The 20,070-nt window shown below is 38.6% G+C and overlaps 1 protein-coding gene across 3 annotated transcripts in view; it reads right to left on the bottom strand.

Annotated features, from left to right (window-relative positions):
- The window catches only part of SSBP2 (single stranded DNA binding protein 2), a 351,463-nt gene extending 338,864 nt beyond the window's left edge, over positions 1 to 12,599 (bottom strand). The window contains exon 1 of one of the 3 annotated variants that reach the window (XM_081294470.1): positions 12,392 to 12,599. In XM_081294470.1, the coding sequence (XP_081150596.1) occupies positions 12,392 to 12,453 (62 nt within the window). In that variant the 5' untranslated portion in view covers positions 12,454 to 12,599. The remainder of the gene's footprint in view (positions 1 to 12,391) is intronic. The other 2 variants (XM_081294469.1, XM_081294471.1) reach the window with 2 other exon arrangements.
- Between the last annotated feature and the right edge of the window lie 7,471 nt (positions 12,600 to 20,070).

The raw sequence follows: 20,070 nt of genomic DNA, 5'->3' as shown, positions 1-20,070 counted from the left end.
CTTAGTTTCCTCGTCAACAAAATGAAATAAAACATAACACATGAGGTACCTGGCACAATGTTTAAAACTCAAACACCTTACATTTATAAATGTTACTTCTCTGTCCCCAGCCTCTCAATTCCATTATCTCCAGCCTAGATTTCTCAACTAAAAAAACTACATAACAAATTTCTTCCCAAACTGTTCTCTCTCTAGGTCTGGATAACACCTCAAATGAACTCATCAACTGCCTTCTTTTCCTTCCTATTCTTCCTCCTATATTCCCTCAAAATCTGGGACTAAAACAATTATAATCATCTTAAAATTCCTAATTTTTTTCATTTAGGTCCCAGGTCCTATATTCCACAGCCTGAAATATCTACTGTATTAATGCAGAAGAATGGTGACAGCTAACACATTTATATTGTTACAGCAGCTTAGTTATTACCAATGTTTCCTGATAGATCTGTTTCCCCTTGTGCCCCACCCTTCATATAACTTCCAGAATTAATATTCTAAAATGCACCTCAGATGATGTAACTTTTCTGCTTAAAATTCTTTATCTCCAAGGTCAAGCTGTCATTCAAGGTTGTATTTTAAATAGTTCCTGTTTAACTTGCCAGACATATCCTCTACAGCACATCCAATCATATCAATTTTATTGCAGTTTACCAGATACAGTTGGCCCTCTGTATCCATGGTTCTGCATCTGCAGGTTCAACAAAAAACAGCTCAACAACATTAAAAAAAAAAAAAAAAAATCCATCTGTACCAAACAAGTACAGATTTCTTTTTCTTTTCATCATTTCCTGAACAATAAAGCATAACAACTATTTGCATAATGTTTACATTGTATTAGTATTATAAGTAATCTGAAAATGATTTTCAGTACACAGAAAGATGTGCATAGATTATATGCAAATACTATGCCATGTTGCATAAAGGACTTGAGCATCTGCAGATTTTGGTATCCATGGGGGTCATGCAACAAAGTATACCAAGGGATGACTATATACCACACTCTTCATGCCTTTGTATTTCTGTACTTTCTTTCTCATTCCCCTCCCCAACCCCACACACTCTCTCCCCACCTTAGGTAACCCCTCCTCAATTTTCCTAATGTTTGTCTTTTAATAAATAGCCCCTTAGAAATATCTCCTGATACTCAAGACTCCTAGGCTAGATCCAATGCCCTTTTCCAAAACTCTCATACCATCTTTGGAATAACTATTACAGTGCTTTTTTACCCAGTGTGGTAATTGCTGATAGTGATCCCCCCTCTGGAGAGTCAGTTCCTGGTGGGCAGAGATTGCTGGGCTATTCAGATCTGACTCAGGAGGGCTCAACAGAGGCCAACATTGACAGTTCACATTTTTTAAAATAAATACAGGAATGGAGAGATAGTAGAAAGCAGGATGAATAGGATTCTCATCTTATAAAATATATATAAATGTATATTATTATAAAAATAAACAAGTTTTTAAAATGAGTTTTAAATGCTAATTGGCAAAATCCAACTATTTAAGAAGTTCCAATTTTCTTAGGCTAGTCTATGGCTAAAATAGGCAGCACAGTCAGTAACCAGAGTTTGAAAACATGCTATACAATTTACTGTGAGGCCTTGAACAAGATATGTAACCTCTGAGACTCAGTTTTCCCATATGTAAAATCAGGATTACATCTACTTTATGAAGTTGCTGTAGGGATTAAGCAAGAAAAGCAGCCAGTCCCAAAAATAGGGAAAATATATATAAAGTACCTTGAATAGTCAAATTCATAAAAAAAAAAAAGAATATAAAATGGTGGTTACCCAGAACTAAGGAGAGCAAGGAGTGGGAAGCTTTTGTTTAATGAGTATACAGCTTCAGCTTAGGAGGATGAAAAAAAGTTCTAGAACTGGAGAGTGCAGACAGCTGTACAACAATGTGAATATACTTAATATCACTGAACTATACACCTAAAAATAGTTAAAGTGCTAAATTTTATGTTACATATTTTACCAGGACAAAAGAACATGTGATCAATAATTCATATTGAAAGACTTTCCCTATCTTATTAGAGAGAAGCATGAAAGGGAAAAAAAAAAACAAAAAACTTTCTTTCTCTTTCTTGACCCCACCTCTCCAGACTGAAGCTAACTGGCAAAGGAATAGAGAAGAGTTCATTGGTTTAAAAAAAAAAAAAAATTTATCCTGAGCCTTCACAAATCAGAAACTTAAAACTATACTAAATCATACACAGACCAATTTACATAACAAGAGCATAAGGATTTCAAATAAAAATTGGAATTTATTCAAGACATGGCACTTCTGGAATTAAATATTGTATAGGACAGTGTTTAACACACTATAACACATATTTTTCTTTTAATCAAAGTACTGATAAACTTTAACATCTAATCTATGATTCTCTGTTGAATCACATTCTTAATGCAACATATATATATATGAATCTCTCATCATAAAAGAGGTACCTATAGTAAAATGAAAAGAACACTGACCTTGGAACCAAAAACATCTAAATATGGCTCAACTCCACCATATAATATCTATATTATCCTACCTGGGTAAGTAAATTTTCATTTATAAATCTTAACAATCAATTAAGATACCACCTACTTCACAGGATTATGAGATTTAAATTAAATTAAAATAAGCTATATTAAAAAACTTGAAAACTGTAATACAATTTCATTTATATTATTAAGTTTATGAGCAAAGTAGTCTATCAAAAATTCATATGAAAAACACACAGTTTCATGGTAATATAAGTAGGCACTCTCTCCTAGTTCTGAAATTCACAGAGACTACTATATGCCTATATTTTAGAAATATCTTCTTTAGAAATTACATATTAATCCAAGCACCAAAAACTGGAGATGGAGGGAAAAAATAGACTTTTGTGACATTTGTCATATTATTGATTACATCCTTAATTCATTTATTCCACAAACATATAATAACAATTCCAAGCACTGTGCTAAGCAGTGGGAATACAATGGTGAACTAGACAGCATGATGCTTAAACCATATGGAGCTTCCAATCTGAGGAAAGACATTAAACAAAACATCACATAAATTATTCACTATTTATAATTGACATGAAAAATGAAAAACAGAGGTTTCTACAAAAGCATCCAATCCAATCTGGGAGGTTTAGGAAAAATAACCATGCCACCAGCTATACCATCTTTGCTAACCCCGTAGACTTTTTTTTTTTTTTGGATGTACATGGACACAATACATTTATTTTATTTATTTGTATGTGTTGCTGAGGACCAAACCCAGTACCTCACACATGCTAGGCAAGTGCTCTACCACTGAGCCACCACCCCAGCCCCTCCTAGAGGCTTTCAATAAACCTTAACTATTTCTACCAACAATATCATTATAAAAACCCCACTGTCTTCCTTAGAAACAACTGTATCCTGAGGGCTTAGGAGATAAAAGATAATCAGTCCTACCATCTAGGAGGACCAGAAAAACTGGATCCACCATCCAATTCCTCAGTAAAAAATAAAACCAAGGAAGAATAGCTTCTTCATCCCAACTTTCACTAGTATTGTATATATACTTGAGCAGTTATGCTCATGTTAAGAAATTTCCTCAATGGTAGCTTTGAACTGCTGGAAACACTCTAACCTCAAGACTTTCCCATGGCTGTTTCTTTCAATATTAGTCAGATCTCTACTTAAATGTCTTTTCTCAAAGTACCTTCCCCTAACTACCCAATCTACTGTAGATTCTCAGTCATTCTCTATACTATAGCCTCCATATTTTATTACTTTATAGCATATATGACTATCCAAATTTACCTAGTACATTTATTTACTTATATATTTCTCCTACAAATGTGAAAGCAGAGACCCATTTTACTCTACTCAAGATACATCTTCCTTGCTAAAGACTCCAAGTATTGTTTAGGTAGTTCAGGTACAGGGGAGCAATGTTTCTAGCCCAGGGGATAAACAATGACTGATTTAAGCCAATTATGGTAATACCATTACCTTTGCCAGTAATTGGTTTAGAGAAAGGAATTTTACAGTTCTAATAAGGCATAAGAAGAGATCTCCTAATACAAGAATAGGTTTTCCTTCCTGACTGATGAGACATGAAGAAGGAAAAACTTGTCTCTTCCTCCTGATTTTATACTAGTCTGTGAGAGAAGTGATGCTGGAACCTGAAGCAGCCATGTTACAGTCACAACAGGAAGACCACAAGGATGGCAGAGAAGCTGATCCTGAACCCTGATGTTCTTGATTCACTTAAGCAGATCTGGAATTGCCACTTTCATATATCTTCATTCTATTAAGATTTATTTTTAAACCTGATCAATTAAGCCATTTTTCTATCTCCTGTTCTGATATTTGCAGCCAAAGCTGTAATAAACTCTTAAGCCTGCTTCTTCTGTAACATTAAGAGAAAACAGTATTTTTTAAGGGATTAAAAGATATAAAGTACCAAATGTAAACAAAATTCTTAAATGAAAGCATTGCTATTATTGTTACTATTAATAACATTCTATGACAAACTCAACAAATTCATTATAGAGTATTTAGGATATTGTTATTTTAATTCTGCCTCTCTAAGATCATTGTTGGATTTGTTGGGGGGGGGGGGTATTTTGCTTTTTGTTGATGTTGTTTTGTTTTCTTGTTTGGGGAGGAGTTGCCAAGGTTGGTGTCCAACTCCTCAGCTGCCCAAGCAGCTGAGACTACAGGTGTGCACTATTGCACCCAGCCTCATGAGATCATTTTATTGCAATAATTTTTATCAATTTCTTCTGTTGATAAAATAGCTCTCCTCTCCCCCCTCTCTCCCCGAGTCTGGAGTTATCTAAAATAAAAAAGAAATAACCATATTAATAACTTAAGTGGACAGTATCATATATAAATTTCCACCTTCTATTCTTGTCTTCACAAATATTTCATCAGTATTTTAATACTGTATTAAATTTCTGTCTTGGATTGGAAACTAAAATTACAGCTATATTAGTAATTAAAATATACCCTTCAATACCTACTATTACTGAGAAAAAAATCTTTAAGAGCAGAAAAAGAATAACAGAATGCTATACTTAAGTCTACAATATTTTCTGTGCTAAACTACTTTATGACATTATGTCCATGAAGCAAAATTAATACAGAAGATCAAAAATAGGAATTTGCCAGGTCATTGGTTCACTCTAGCTGAATTGTGAACTAAAATATTATGATGGCTCATTGTTGTTCTCAAAGCTACTTAGGGTCCTACATGAAATGCAACAATCAAAATTCTTCTTTAAAAATATTTTTTAGATGGTGATGGACTTTCTTTTTTTCACTTATTTATATGTGGTGCTGAGAATCAAACCCAGTGCCTCACAAGCTAATACTAACTTAAGTTTGTCCTTTAAAAGATGAGCAAAAAATAGAAATATTAATACCACCACTACATTAATACTATCCAGGCTGAGCCAAATAAATTTTTAGTTCTGCAATTATTACAAAAACAGTAGCTTCCCTTTTCAAAAATCTTTAACCATGAATTTACTGCCAAAAATTATTCACTCATTTTGACCAAGGTAGACTTAAAAATTATGTGGAAAAACTCTATTCTTCCCTGTGTAGTCCATTTTCTACTTGTTTTTCAATGTTTTCACACTGAAAATATTGAATGAGATATAACAGTTTGGGAAAGCTAAGAACACTCTCTGCTATGTTTTTAAATTTATACACACACACACACACACACACACACACATATATTTTAGCTGTAGTTGGACACAGTATCTATTTTTATATTTTTATGTGGTGCTGAGGATCGAACCCAAGGCCTCACGCATGCATGGCGGGCACTCTACCACTGAGACACAGCCCCAGCCCCTGCTATTTAATATTACTAAAAACAGGAAGAATCTTAATCTTGGTGGGCCACCCTTCATGTCACCTTTCATAGAATACATGGGGGGTTTTGTGTAATAATTTAGAGAACTGTCGTAGTCCTAGTTAAGTTATATAAGTTTAAAAAGCCTTACATGAACATGAACAGATGTTATATATGTAAAATACATACAAAATCTGATAAGCAAAGTCTAAAGTCTGAATAATATCATCATTTAATTTTTACTCCAGACTCTTCAGATATTAACAAATACATCTTATTCTTTATTCCAATGCTATTTGGTGTGGGGGGGGGGGGTACCAAAGATTCAACTCAGGGGCATTCAGCCACTGAGACACATCCTCAGCCCTATTTTGTATTTTATTTAGAGACAAGGTCTCACTGAGTTGCTTGGCACCTTGCTTTTGCTGAGGCTAGCTTTGAACCTGCAATCCTCCTGCCTTAGCCTCCTGAGCCACTGGGATTACAGGTGTGTGAACAAGCTCCAATGCTATTTTAAGATCATCTTTTTAGACTAACTTCTTGATGAAATTAATATTTTGGCATGTTTATAGAGGCTTAAATGTTAGTAAATGATATGTCACTAGTATTTAATGTTATTCCCACATCAGTGTCAAAGTAATAATGTACACATAATGGTAGAGAATACCATGTATTCCAAAATAAAATTATAACTATTTATTTTTAAATTACATATTTCCAGCAGTAGTTTCATGTCTTTCAAACTCAGTGTTCTGGGTCCTAATCCTATTCCAACACTAATGTAATGGTGATCTCCATAGAAGGAAAATCTAAATTCAAATTGGGTTTTTTTTTCCTCCAAATTTTACTTCTAATTTGAAACTATTAAGATAAAATATTAATCAACAACAAAGTGGGTGTTCCAGTTCCTGCCCCATGGAATATTTTCAATTAAGTCAAAATAATTCTGTTTTCTGGTAGTAACTGATGATGATAAAGACACATTTGTTCTTCTACTTCAGGACTACAAATTTTTTTCATCCAAATTAGTTTTATGGACAAACTGGCTTTCAAAGTATGGGAATAACCCCTCGCCCCCCCCCACACACACACACACATACACAGTTCTCAAATTATAGCATACTTATAACACTATTTCTGGGTTTTGGTGGGGTTTGGGGAGGGGAGTATTGGAGATTGAACCCACGGGTGTTTTACCACTAAGCTAGATCCTCAGACCATTTTATTATTCTTTGAGACAGGGTCTTGCTAAATTTGCTTAGAGCCTCACTAAATTGCTGAGACTGGCCTCCAATTTGTGATCCTCCTGCCTCTGCCACCTAAATTGCTGGGATTATTGGCCTTCGCCACCATGCCCAGTTTATAATACTATTTCTAAGGATGACAATAAATCTCTTTATAAATACTAAAACTTAAGTTTGAATATATTACACAGTCTCTTTTTTAGATTTATTCCTTCAGGAAAAAAGTCTGGGCTTGGAACATAGCTCAGTAGCACTTGCCTAGCATATATAAGGCCCTAGGTTCAAATCCCAAAGGGGACAAAGGGAGATCCTTCTCTTTAAGTAACAGGAAAGACATCAGTCAGAAGGGGGGGAGAAAAATCTCACAGCTGACATTTCAGATACAAATTGTTCAGTATTTTGGAGGAAAGATTTCTTAGTTGGAAAAGTCAACATATTGTAGGAAATTTCATTCCCATAAAGATATTGCTTCCTCTCTTTTAGAAATCTTGAATTGTGTACATTGCTCATCAAACAAGTTTCTGGAGAGATTTGTAATACTTCATTTGCTTTATTTCTTTCAGAAAGAAAGATATCAAGTTTTCTTTGATAGGGTTGCTTTAAGGATGAAAGGTGGGGGGAGAATAAGGTGATGTGGCAGGTACTAATCTCAATAAACTCTTACATGGAGTGGTATTTAAATGTTCTTTTGATTATAACTGTTCAAAAATGAGCATATGGTATTTGTATCCAGGTATGTCCAACAAAAATCACCAATCTTTAAAAGCCAAAGTTTTTTTTCAAAGCCCCAGATTAGATATACAGTTTGTTGTAATTTAGGCTAGTTTACATAATAAATGTCACTGTCAACTATGTTTATCTTATAAACAACTTTTCTTTCTAGAACATTCCTCTTTCAGTGCTATTACAAAATGTTAAAGACCAAATTAGTTTAATAAAAAATTAACATCACTACCCATCTATTTGCAGCTGCCAGTTACTTTTTCCTAGATGGCATACTGCATGGCTTAAAGTTCAGCAATATTTTTCATACAGGACTTGTTTACAACTATTATAATTAATTTAAAAACTTAAATGGTCAAACAAAATTCCTAGAAAGAAAGGAACAAAGATACTTCATTATTCTGGGTTTCCAACTTTCACTCCTAAGATTTCTATGCCTTCCCCACAACTACCACATTTCTTCAGTCTACCAAAATGGAGGGTATAAGCATCTGGGTGCACCAATGATTAAGAGTGCATATCTGATCAAGTCTTTAAAGTCTGTTATATCTGATTATGTAATGCTATTCCCTAAATCTGTAGCATCCTACCCTAGATCAGGAAGGCAATCTGGTACACTGAAAAATGTATTCTTCAGCGTCAACCATAGATTCTAAAGTTAGAGAAATCTGTGTTAGAAATCCAGCTTGTTTTCTAGTAGCGCATTTAGCAGGGTATGCATTTACTTTACAACCCAGGGTCTCTAGTTATTCTTTTTTCTTCATTGGAGAAAAAAAGAAATCACATATCTTGAAGCTTTGTTGGGAGAATTAGAGAAAATAAACATAAAAAGCACTGAACACAAACACTAGCACATAGGATAACAAATAAATTAAGTTACTTTGGTTGTATTATTGGGGGGGGCATTTCTGAAATACAACTAAGCTAGAGAACACTATTGTTTGGGGGTATTTTTGAAATATGACTAGGCTAGAAAGTGTGAACTCAAACTTATGACATTATCTTGGATGTCATTGAAAAACTTCCTTTAAGTCTAACATTTTCATTTATAAGAATTTATTTGGTCTTTCAATATTAGAAGTATTTCTCTTAATATCAAAGTTACCTTAGAGAAGAAATTAAAAATTAGAAGAAATTAGTCCCCTACTCTCAAGAAACTTACATTTTAGGAAAAGCAAGACATTAAACAGGCAATTACACAGTTATTTAATTACCATCATGATCAATGTGGTAAAGAAAGTATGCTAAAGCAGGAAATGACCTAACAAGATCAGAATTAAAATTTCTATGCAAACATACCACCTCCCTTCAAGGTTTTCAATCACTCCCTCTCTAATTAAACCTAATCCAAGCCTTTGAATAGACTTGATCTGTTTGTTTTTTAGAACAACAAAATAAGTAATTAACCTGCCCAGGCCATTTTTATGTTCAGGACTGCAAAGTAAAATTTTAGAAACTGTGTATGAAATCTACAAATAAATTTCAAATATTTTATATAGCTTTTTTTTGTTTTGTTTTGTTTGGTTTGGTTTTTTGCTGTGCTGAGGATTGAACCCAGGGGATCACTCATGTGTGGCAAGCACTCTATCACTGAGCTACATCCCCAGTTCCACAATGACTTTTTAGTTCAAGAAAAAGCTAAGATATAATATAGGTAAGTGCTTAGCTATTCCCTATAAACTTGTGAGAAAATGTATTTCTTGATAGATTATAAAACCAATGTTTACTGAATGTGTATGCCATGATTCGGGACAATTCATTTTTCAGGATCTTTTTATTGCGTTGTATATTACTTATTAATGAAAAACAAATTATATCTGTAATTTAAATATCACAACAGTTCTAATTTGCTTACTAAAGGAGAATTCATCACCTTTTAAAATCTGCCACCTTAAAAAAAATTAGTAACAAAAAATTGTAACATCCTTTTTAAAGATACCTTCAAGATTCCTAACTTCAGAAACTAGTACATTGATGTAGAATAGTGCCATCAAAGTCCCAAGTAACCATAACTGGGAAAACTGGGTAATCAGATCAATTCTTCCCACCAACTATGTTCTATAAAACAGAAACTATGTTCTATAAAACAGAACTACCTCAATGTTTGTCTTCTAACATTCACGTATAAATTAATTCAAAACAATTAATCCAGAATAGTCTTTGTTAATTCTCCAAAAGTGGCCTCTTCACCTATATTTAGTTTATAAGGCAAGTCAAGAATTCTTTCTGCCAATTGTAATGAATGGAAAAAATATATTTAAATCAAATAGCACCATCTAGCAGAACCCTCATCACTTTGCTCATAAGAGTGGATGTTACTTGATGTTCAGTTTGGTAGATATGACAACAAAGTGGCAATTTGTTTTCATAAGAGAATCACAGAATTAGAGCTAGAAAGGACCACAGAACACACTAGGTCCAACTTCCTTGTTATAATCAGCAAATTTACAAAGTCATCAGGATACAAATTAGATTGAGTCAAAATTTACCCCCTCCCAGGAGTCCAGCTAAAATCCAAAATTACTTTGATTCTCAAATTCAATCACCTCAAAATAAATAAGATTATGCTTCATTAAATTTCAATTTCTTCACCCCCAGTAATGTGAAATCCAAATATTCTGTAATCATTAAACATCTTCCTTAAGATATTTTTATCATATAACCAAATGATTAATGCACACAAATTAGTCTGTAATTCAAAACTTCAACTTTAGTTAAATGCTGTGTCTTAAATCAGGCAATAATGCTGTGACTCTTATACATTCCTTGTCAGAGCAACAAGGTTCGGATCTAAAAAATAGATCTAAAAAATAACAGCATGTCTCTCCCTTTTTTTTTTTTTTTTTGTTTTTGTTTTTTGGTTTTTTGCTTTGTTTTGTTTTGCTACATCAAGGCCTGCCACCCCTAAATCCTATGGGAATTGTGTATGTTGATGCCAACACGAAGATTAGGAAATGTTCCCATCCCTGGGGCACAACAAACTTTCAGGGGAAAAACTGCCCAAAGCAAGGAGGGAAACTTAGTCATCTGTCTGCACGTTCGGTTTTTATTTACGCAGCTATTTCTGTGCGCAAGGTACCCAAAGTACCTCGGAGTGATGCTCTCAGACTTTTCCCCAGTCTGCACCCCCTCCGAAAAATAGAGTGCATTCAATGACAAGGATAAGCCTGGCCCTCAAGAGTTGAGGCGGTTACTGGGAATCGGTTTGATCTGCTACACAGAAAAATAAAAGGCAGCGGGACGGAGGGGGGGTGGGGTTCTTCCTCAGTAGTCAGTCACTATTTGCTCTCATTTTTAGTAATAACCGAATCACCGTTACAAGTACACAAGAATAGCAGCAAACAACCCTGCTTTGCAGTGTGCCGTGACTGACGGTGGCATCCGTGGCCGGGAGGGGCTCTTTTCTGGCCAGCCTCCCCTTGGGTTCCCACCGAAGTTAACACCTGTATCTCCCCACTACCCCAACCAAGCAGCTTCTGCCCACCTCAGCGTTTCTCTCCTCCCTAAAAACCCCTTTTCCGATTGTTGCCTCCTGCCTACTGCAGAAAGCCCTCTTCGTGGCGGAGCTGCGGCTCACACAACTCCCCTTCGGCTTGCCCCAGGACCACCGCCCCGCAGGGACCGCCCCGCCAGCTGCCCACCAGGGGCCCCCGATGTTCGGAAGGCAGCAAGTCTCCACAAAAAGTTCTCCAGTCGCCGCTACTGCGGAGTTGGGTCTGCAGCGAGAAGCAGAAATGCCAGCCTCCTCCAGCAGATCCCTCGCCTAGCCGGCACACTTTTTCTCCCTGGGAACTCGGTCCTTCTCTGACTCCCAAACTTCAGCAGTGTCCCTCGCGCCCACCCACCCCAGCCCCGGCCCCACTGCCCGAAACACCAGGCAAAGCAGACGTCGCGCGGGATCCGCCAGTTGGGAAAAGCCCCGACGCCCAACGGGTCCACGCCCGCACACGCCCTCAGTGCCCCGCGCGCGCCTCCGCGCCCCGCGGGGCCCCGCTCGGCCGCTCTGCGCCCAGCTTCCGCCCGCCGCGCGCCCGGCACCGCCGCCCTCGCCTCGCCCTGCGCTCCCGGCCCCGAGCCCCGGCGCCGGGGCTCCAGCGCCGCGCTTCAGGAGCCGCCCGCTGAGACCCCAGCCCGCCCGCCAGACACCACAGTACCACCGTGCGCCCTCCTCCACGCAGCTGCCCCCTCCCCGCGACCCCCGGCGGCTCTCCAGGTCCCCGCAGCCCCGGACCCCAGCTCTAAAGTTACTTTGTGAGGAGGTGAACCCGCGGGTTATTTCCCTCAATCACCCAAACAAGTTTACATCCTCAGCACCAGTACCGCCGCCGCCCCCCAACATACTCGCTTCCCTCCCGACAGCCCCCCACGGCCGCCCGCTCCGAGCCAGCACCTCCTGAGAAACAGCCGCTCCCCGCACCACACGCCCCCACCTCGCACACCCCTCCCCCTGCCAGCCCACCCCCGGCTCTCCCCGGGCGGAGAGTGTCTGTGTGTCTGTGTGTCTCCCAGAGAGTGTGCGAGAGCGTGCGTGAGTGTGCGCGCGTGTGAAGGCGGAGGTGGGTGAGAAGCGGAGACACTTACTTCTCCCGGGCCTGGCTGTCGGACGGGACGGCGCTGCTGTTACTCTTGCCTTTGCCGTACATGCTTGTGCCGAGAGCAGCTCCCACTGTCACGCACCTGTCAACCCATCACAGCCTCCCCGGGAACAGCCCCGTCCCCATGGCGACCCACGCAGCCACCCCCACTATTGGCCGCCCCACGCCAAAGCTCCGCCCTCTTCTCCCAGGCAACGCCAGAGACTGACAGGCTTCCCCCTCCCTTCGGCCTTCCGAAGCGCGCGGTGGCGGCTACAGCCTAAGCGGCAGTCTCCTCCCTCCTTCCCTCCCTCCCTGGTTCTCTCCCTCCCTTCTTCCCTCTCCTCTCTCCTCCCTCCTCCCGCTCTCCTTCCCCCCTCCCCCTCCGAACCCGGGCGCAAGGGGGGAATTAGAAACTGCTCTAGAAGGATTTTAAACAACTGGCTGTTCTCTCCGCCGCCGCCCCTCCCCCTGCGCCGCCCGCGCTCGGCTCCTCACTGGAGAGAAGGCGCCGGGAGGAGGGGAAAGTGCGGCCTGGAGTCTTTGGCTGGAGCCGGTGGAGCTGGAGCCGTAGCGGCCCCAGACTTCGGGGCGCCCGCCGAGTACACAGACAGACCGACGGCCTCTGCCGCCCTGGGGGCCCCCACCAGCCTCCGGTCCCGCTCTTCTCCTGTCGGTGACCCCGCGCCAGTACCCACGATTGATCTTTACTGCCCTCAGCCCTACTCCCTGGGGTGTAGCCCCCGCCCAGCTCCCGGAGGGCCGGCTGGTGAGGGACGCCCGCGCAGTTCCCTCGACCTTCTCGCTGAGCTACCTAAGCGACTTGCTTTCCCTCCTGGGGAGGGACTGCGCCTCAGGCTCTGGGCGCCGCTGAGGTGGCGTCGCTGCTTTCCCTGGGCCGCGCCCTGCGCCCCAGGGGAGCACCCTGCCTCGGGCCTTCCTCCTCTGGAGGAGGTCAGCAAAATTCCCAAAGAGGCCCAGTGACCGAGTCCTGAGACCGCAGTGCCCTACTACCCTGACCCCTTCCAAGCCGGACACACCGCACATCCTGCCAGAACTGCCGCAGAAAAGAGTCCCAGGCATCCCCACCCCGCCTGGTTTAATAGTTTTGGTGGTGATGCCCGTTCATTCTGGTCCCTGAACTGGAAGAGGACCTAAAGAGCCGTTCCCTATCTTTGCCCATCAGCATAGGCCCTAGGGAACTCCAGGGTGTGGAAAGCTCTGCCAGAGGCGAAAAGCTACCCAAGAATATTTCTGGATCCAAGTCCCTAACCCCATTTTAGAAAATGCATAGAAGTTTCTGAAACACACACAACCTGGTTTCTCATAGAACTTCATCCTTTATTTTGTTGAAGATTCTTGATTGTTAAATCGGACCCGGTGCGAATGGGGTTAGAAAGAAGAAATGAACTTCAAAAGGGAGGTGACTTGGGAAAAGAGGTGCAGTTAAGATGGGACAGGGAAACATCAAAAAAGGATGAATAAAAGAGAAACATCTATAGGAAGGGGGAGGAAATAGCATTCAAATGAGGAAAGGTATCTTTCTATTCCACACATACAGCTTTAAGTATTTAGTAGTAGGATCATAAAAATGCATATGGAGATACTAAGATAGATGAAATGTTGTGGACATCCAGAGCAAGTGATAGAAATAAAATATCAACAGAAGGTTAAAGAAGGACGGTTAGTAAAAATGAGAGATAGAGAATCAGGAAAAAAGTTGGTAACCAAACATAAAGACAGGGAAAAATAAAGAGGAAGAGTCTGCTATACTACCGTTAAGGTAAATGAAAAGAAAAAAATCAGAAAAGTAAGCTATAAAAATAAAGGAAATAAGAATAGAATAAATAGGATTAAATGAAGAAGTCAAAGAATGTGACAGCAAAAGAAGATGACAAAAATAAAAAGGCAGACATGATAACAAGATATAAGAAAAATAAAAGCATCTTTATTAAAGGACAAAAACATCAGTCAATAAAATGAGTGAGTATACAAAAGGTGAAAAAATGACATTGATTTAAGTAGATTAATTTCTAAGAGAAGTAATTTGCCATTTCTAACTTCAAAATTTTCCTTCTGTTTCTAATGATTTACAGCGACTTGGTGGTCAGGACATTACATTCATGGACTCTGAAGAATCGGAAAGAGTAAGGCTGAACCAGCAAGCCTCTCTCTTTTGGTGAACTTTTGCTCAAATGTGCAAAAGGTTGCCACCCTTTACAGATGCTACTTTCAAAGTTAGCATAACAATTTTACAATTTGTAATTTTACAAAAAAAAAAATTACAAAATTACAATTTGTTTTTCAATGATCTTCTTCCATTAGCTTTAATCCAGAAATTTTTTACCATCTCCAGGCTCCACAGAAGCTATAGATACTCTGCTCTTTAAAATATGCTACTCAGAAAACAGGGTCAAGGAGAGACCACAGGCAGCTGCTGATCTACACTCTGTCCACACCTGGGAAAGGGAAGATTTCTGTTAAAAAGCAAGGGTGGGGGAGGTACACTGGTGTATGCCTGTAATACCTGTGGTTTAGGAGGCTGAGACAGGAGGATCCAGTGTTCAAACCCAGCCTCAGCAAAAGGGATGTGCTAAGCAACTCAGTGAGACCGGGTCTCTAAATAAAATACAAAATAGGGCTGGGGATGTGGCTCAGTGGTTGAGTGCCCCTGAGTTCAATCCCCCGCACACGCCCCCCCCCAAAAAAAAATAACCAAGGGTAGGCTTTGTACTATTTTTTGTCAATTAAATAATAGTTATTATTCTTGCACTGGTATTGGGATTCCTTTATATGTTGGTCATGGCATATTTGAATTGCCTTAGGGTTTATTTTTGTAGGTTTTTGTTGGTTTGTAGATTGAGTCAGAAAGTTGGGGAAAAGACTCAGGCACCTGTAGACTTCAAGTGATTCTTATGTTTAGCCAGGGCTACTTACCGTTACCCTTCAGTATTCATTTAAAGATAGTCCATGGATACCATCAGAGCTTAAAGGAAAATTTTAGGTTGTAGCTGTACATAGTAGATGACCCACCTCTGGTAAGGCATGAAGATATGTTGATAGTGAAGTTCACTTTCTGCCACCAAGCCAAGAAACTTGTTAATAGGATGAACATGGAAGACCATTTGTGTTCTTATAGTACAAGACCACAAAAAGCCATGGTCTAATTTACTATTTCCTAAAGAGAAAGAAAACAGGAGAAGCTGTTTGCTGCCTACTACAGTAATTTATTCATTTGATTGGTTTTTACCCAGATTTGTTACATGAAAAAGTCCTTTGGATAATGGCATATTTTCTGATATTTAAAAAATAAATAAATTATAGATCTGCACAGTGGGATATGAAATTCAGAACAATTTGGTCTTAGAATCTAGAAAGAATAAAATGCTAAAAGGTCTTAGTTCAGAACTTGCCAAGTTAATGTCAGAGTTACCTTTACAAGAATGTTATCATCCAACAAATACACAAAGGGAAAAATATGACTTTTATATGTACTTAAATCTTGTATATGGTAACCTTAAAGCTTAAGTAATCAAATCAATTATCATTAAAACATCTCAATAGCTACCTGAACCATTTCTGTTCTATTTTCCTCTTAATGTTTACACATGTAAATAAAATGCTTCTTTGCCCTTGTTCAAATTATTTTGAGTACAAAGAGTGTTCTTTGCATCAGCAACTATACCTCCGGGGACCAATATTGTAATTAATGAGATTTGAAACACATATTCAGAGCCAAATTTGAGAACCCAGAGACAGAATTGAAGATCCATTGTTTTGTTTGTTTTCATTTTTTAAAAGGAGGAAGATATTGGAAATGTAAAACTTCCTAATATAAAGAATCACAATATATTTTAGAGGGTTTTTAAATTGTTATACTATAGAAGGTTTATTAATTTAGGGGAACTGGATTTTGGAGAGGGGAATGCTGACCAGCTAAGCCTTTGCATTTTTCAATTTTTTAAAACTTTATTCTTTCAGATATAGAATGTCACAGTTCCTCAGTCAGTAGGTTCCACCACTCTACCATCCCCCACAACATATATACATCCATTTTGTTTGCACTATTTTCTCTTTCTGAAACCTGCATCTTATTCTCAGAAATCTTCATCATTTTAAAACAGAGAGGTCATTATACAAGGCTGCTCAAACTCTAGATTGACTATGCATTTGTTCCATCCTAATTTTTCTCTAAAACATTAAGGTTAATAATGTCTACACTCTTATAGTGGATGGAACCCTGGAAAGGTTTTACCTGTGTTATACAGAACAAAGAGACTACTTCTATATGTTTAAAATGTAGCTAATCATGAATTGAATTATTTGCATCATATAGAACACTTAGCATGTTAACTTACAAAAGAAAACCATTTAAAATTAAAACATTTACTAAAAAATACAAATGAACCATTTTAAACATTAACATTACTTTTTATTTTGGGATAATTTTTCCAAAGAACAAAAAAGTTCTATTATTTATTTCATAAAACTAATAAGTTTATGGAAACAACAACTCAGTTCCATTCATACCACTTTTCATTTCAAATCATAACAGATATTCATTAATATTTAATATATCCCAGTTAAGTAAATTTTGATAATCTGTTTTCTAAACTGGGTAAACTGAGTCCTGGAAAGATTTGTAAGCATCATCTGATCCATAAAGAAAACAACTAGTACTAGAGGAGAACTCCTTGTTCTTGGCTGTCAGTCCTATTCCCAGATCATGAAGCCGCACCTCTTTCTCTCAGAAGTGACTATTCCATAGAGGAATGTGAGCAAGCTATGAGATGTTTGTCACTCATACTACCTTATGAAACTTCACTCCCAGGCAGAACAGACCAGCATGCTCAGATTCACTAACTGTTCAAATGTCATGGACCAAAAAATTATGGAAGGACTAGTCATTGCAACTCTAATACTGCACAATTTAGTCACTTAGAATAATAAAGGAAATGGGGCCTCCAGTTAACATTATTTGACACACTGTTACTGGTTTAACATCAGTTAATCTGAGACAATAACTGTTTACTTAACCTATTGCCCTGGACTTTTAAAATCCCAACTTAAATATTCATAAAAACCTACCATGGGTTAGGAAAGACAATGAGCAGATAGATCAGTTTCAATTCTCGAGTGCCTAGTCTTTTTTTTTTTTTCTCCATCAATAATCTGAAGTTCATAATTTAGAATAAAATAAAATAATCCTTATACGAAGAATGAAGCTAATGAAGCTGAAAGCTGAAAATGAAGAAAAATGAAAAAATCAAGGCTACCTCGTGTGGCAATTTCATGCACTTCAGCACATTTGCAAAACAAATTCCAAGTGTTGCAGTGTTCACTAGCTGAAGTTTTGTCATTAAATGTTGAGAGTTATATAATAGGAAGCATGCCAAAGTGTGTTCTTGATTCAACTGTGTTACTATATTTTTTAGTGCATTCCTAAATCTTTACAATGATTTTTCACCTAGTAAGTTTATGCCAATGTGATGTCTTTGCACTCTTGGAGCTAACAAAAGCCCCAGTCTCAAGAGGGAGGCTGTGCAACATTCCAAGCAGTGTCATTTCCTTCTGTTGGAAATGGAAACAGAAAAAAAAAAAAAACTACATTTGCTTTTTATAATTTTCCAATATAATTGGATCCTCTTTACCAAGTATACTAGGAAAAGAAAATGACAAATTATAATGCTATCATGTTTTATTGACTTTGGTATAGTTTAAGGATAAGGGGTTAAAAGGCTATTATGCCACATAAAATCTGTTTAAGACAAGGGCTGAACACTGCCATTGCCAATCTTATAAGCTATAAGGAAAAAAAAAAAAAAAGGTTAGCATGGCCATAAGTACTTGCCAAAGATAGAGAGGGCAGTTTAAATATTTTGGTTTTGGGTGCTCAGAATGTCTTTGAAACCAAGTGGGCTACTGTTGCAGTATAGTAAGTACAGTAGTTCCTGGAAATTGACACCAGTTCTCTGGCGGTAATTGCCAGTGATAGATCATCATGTATCATTAGGTATTACATTAGTCAGATTCTTAATCTGATAAATAATTTTATGAAATCTATTTGTCAAGAGTTTTCCAAACTCCTCAGATCTTTTTCCTTGAGCCAAAATTCTCTCTTTTTTCCTTCAATACTGAGCATTGAACCCAGAGTTTCATGCATGCTAAGCAAGCACTGTACCACCATGCTAAATCTTCAGCCCTGTTTTTCTTTTCTTTTCAGACAGGGTCTCACTAATTGCCCAGATTGGCCTTGAACTTGTGATTATCCTGCCGCAGCCTCCTGAGTAACTGAATTACAGGCATGTACCACTATGCCCAACTCTTATACCTAAATTCTTGAGGCAGAGAATTGAAGGATGCCCCTGTCACAAGGTGTTGAAGTATCAAGAGTAACAAGACAAGTCCCCATTAGTTTCACTCACGGTTGTGATTTGGGGATCCCAGGCTAAGAAAGTTAAGATAGTTAAGAACTATCTATGCTAAAAGGTCTTAGTTCAGAACTTGCCAAATTAATGTCAGAGTTACCTTTACAAGAATGTTATCATCCAACAAATATACAAAGGGAAAAATATGACTTTTATATGTATTTGTGTCCTGAATATGGATGTAGTGCAGCCTCAGGGCCTGCTGCTACACTTTGTACTTAACCTCCCATACTATCTAACTCTCCTAGAATCTTTAGTTTTTCGAGGAGAAACTTAAACAGTGTCTACAATAGTGCATACTTAAGGTTTATTTTGTTGCTACTCTCTGGGTTAAGGACAGATTTTGTTAAGGATTTTGACTTCTGGAATATTCTTTTTTGTTGCTATGTTTGGTACTGAGGTGAAAAGATGTTAGAAGCTTCAGGAGAACTATGTCCATTTACCCTGGCTTATCAGCTTGGTCTAGTTTCTAGTGGGGAGGCAGAAAAAAGAGCACAGTAGATGGAGGGATATAGTCTGGGGAGAAATGTGATTAAGGAAGAATCCAGATGTGAGCACTTTCTCCTGTCACTCTTGGAAGCTACATCCTAATTTTGCAGGGCTCCTTTCTTTGTTCTTGCCTTGTTCTTGTGTCCTTTTAGGGTTTTTTGTTGTTTGTTGTTGATGTTTTGGAACTGGGGATTGAACCCAGAGTAGCTTAGCTACTGAGGTACAGCCCGGGCCCATTTTTATTTTTTATTTTGAGACAGGGTCTTCCTGAGTTGCTTAGGATCTCACTAAGTTGCTGAGGCTGGCTTTGAATTTGTGATCCTCCTGCCTCAGCCTCCCAAGCTGCTAGGATTACAGGTGTGTGCCACCATGCCTGGCTCTTGTGTCCTTTTAGGAGATACCAGTTCTAGTTTATAGTTTGGCTACTTTCTTTATTGTAAATAAATATTTATCATTTGTGGCACAAGGAAACATATACCACAGCTATGTCTCAGAGATTTTCTAGAGATAGAAACCTTAGCAAAGGGTCGTGAGACTGGTAGGGCCCAAGACTCCGTCGCATTACCCCTGCTTCCAGGTGATATATGTTTCCTCAAAGAACTTTACCACGTAACTCCCAACTTCCCATTCCTTCTTTCATGTGTTTGTCCTCCCTCTTTCCCCTTCCTTTTCTTTTTCCTTTCTCCTTTACTCTTGGCAAATGGACAAAACATGAAAGGAATGGGAAAGTTTACTGAAAACATATCACATTAGAAAATATATGAAACCT

Source organism: Spermophilus citellus, assembly GCF_964194105.1.
Source record: "Spermophilus citellus genome assembly, chromosome: 1".
NCBI lineage: Eukaryota > Metazoa > Chordata > Mammalia > Rodentia > Sciuridae > Spermophilus > Spermophilus citellus.
Note: the sequence above shows the minus strand (reverse complement) of the source record. Positions and strands in the feature narration are given on the sequence as shown.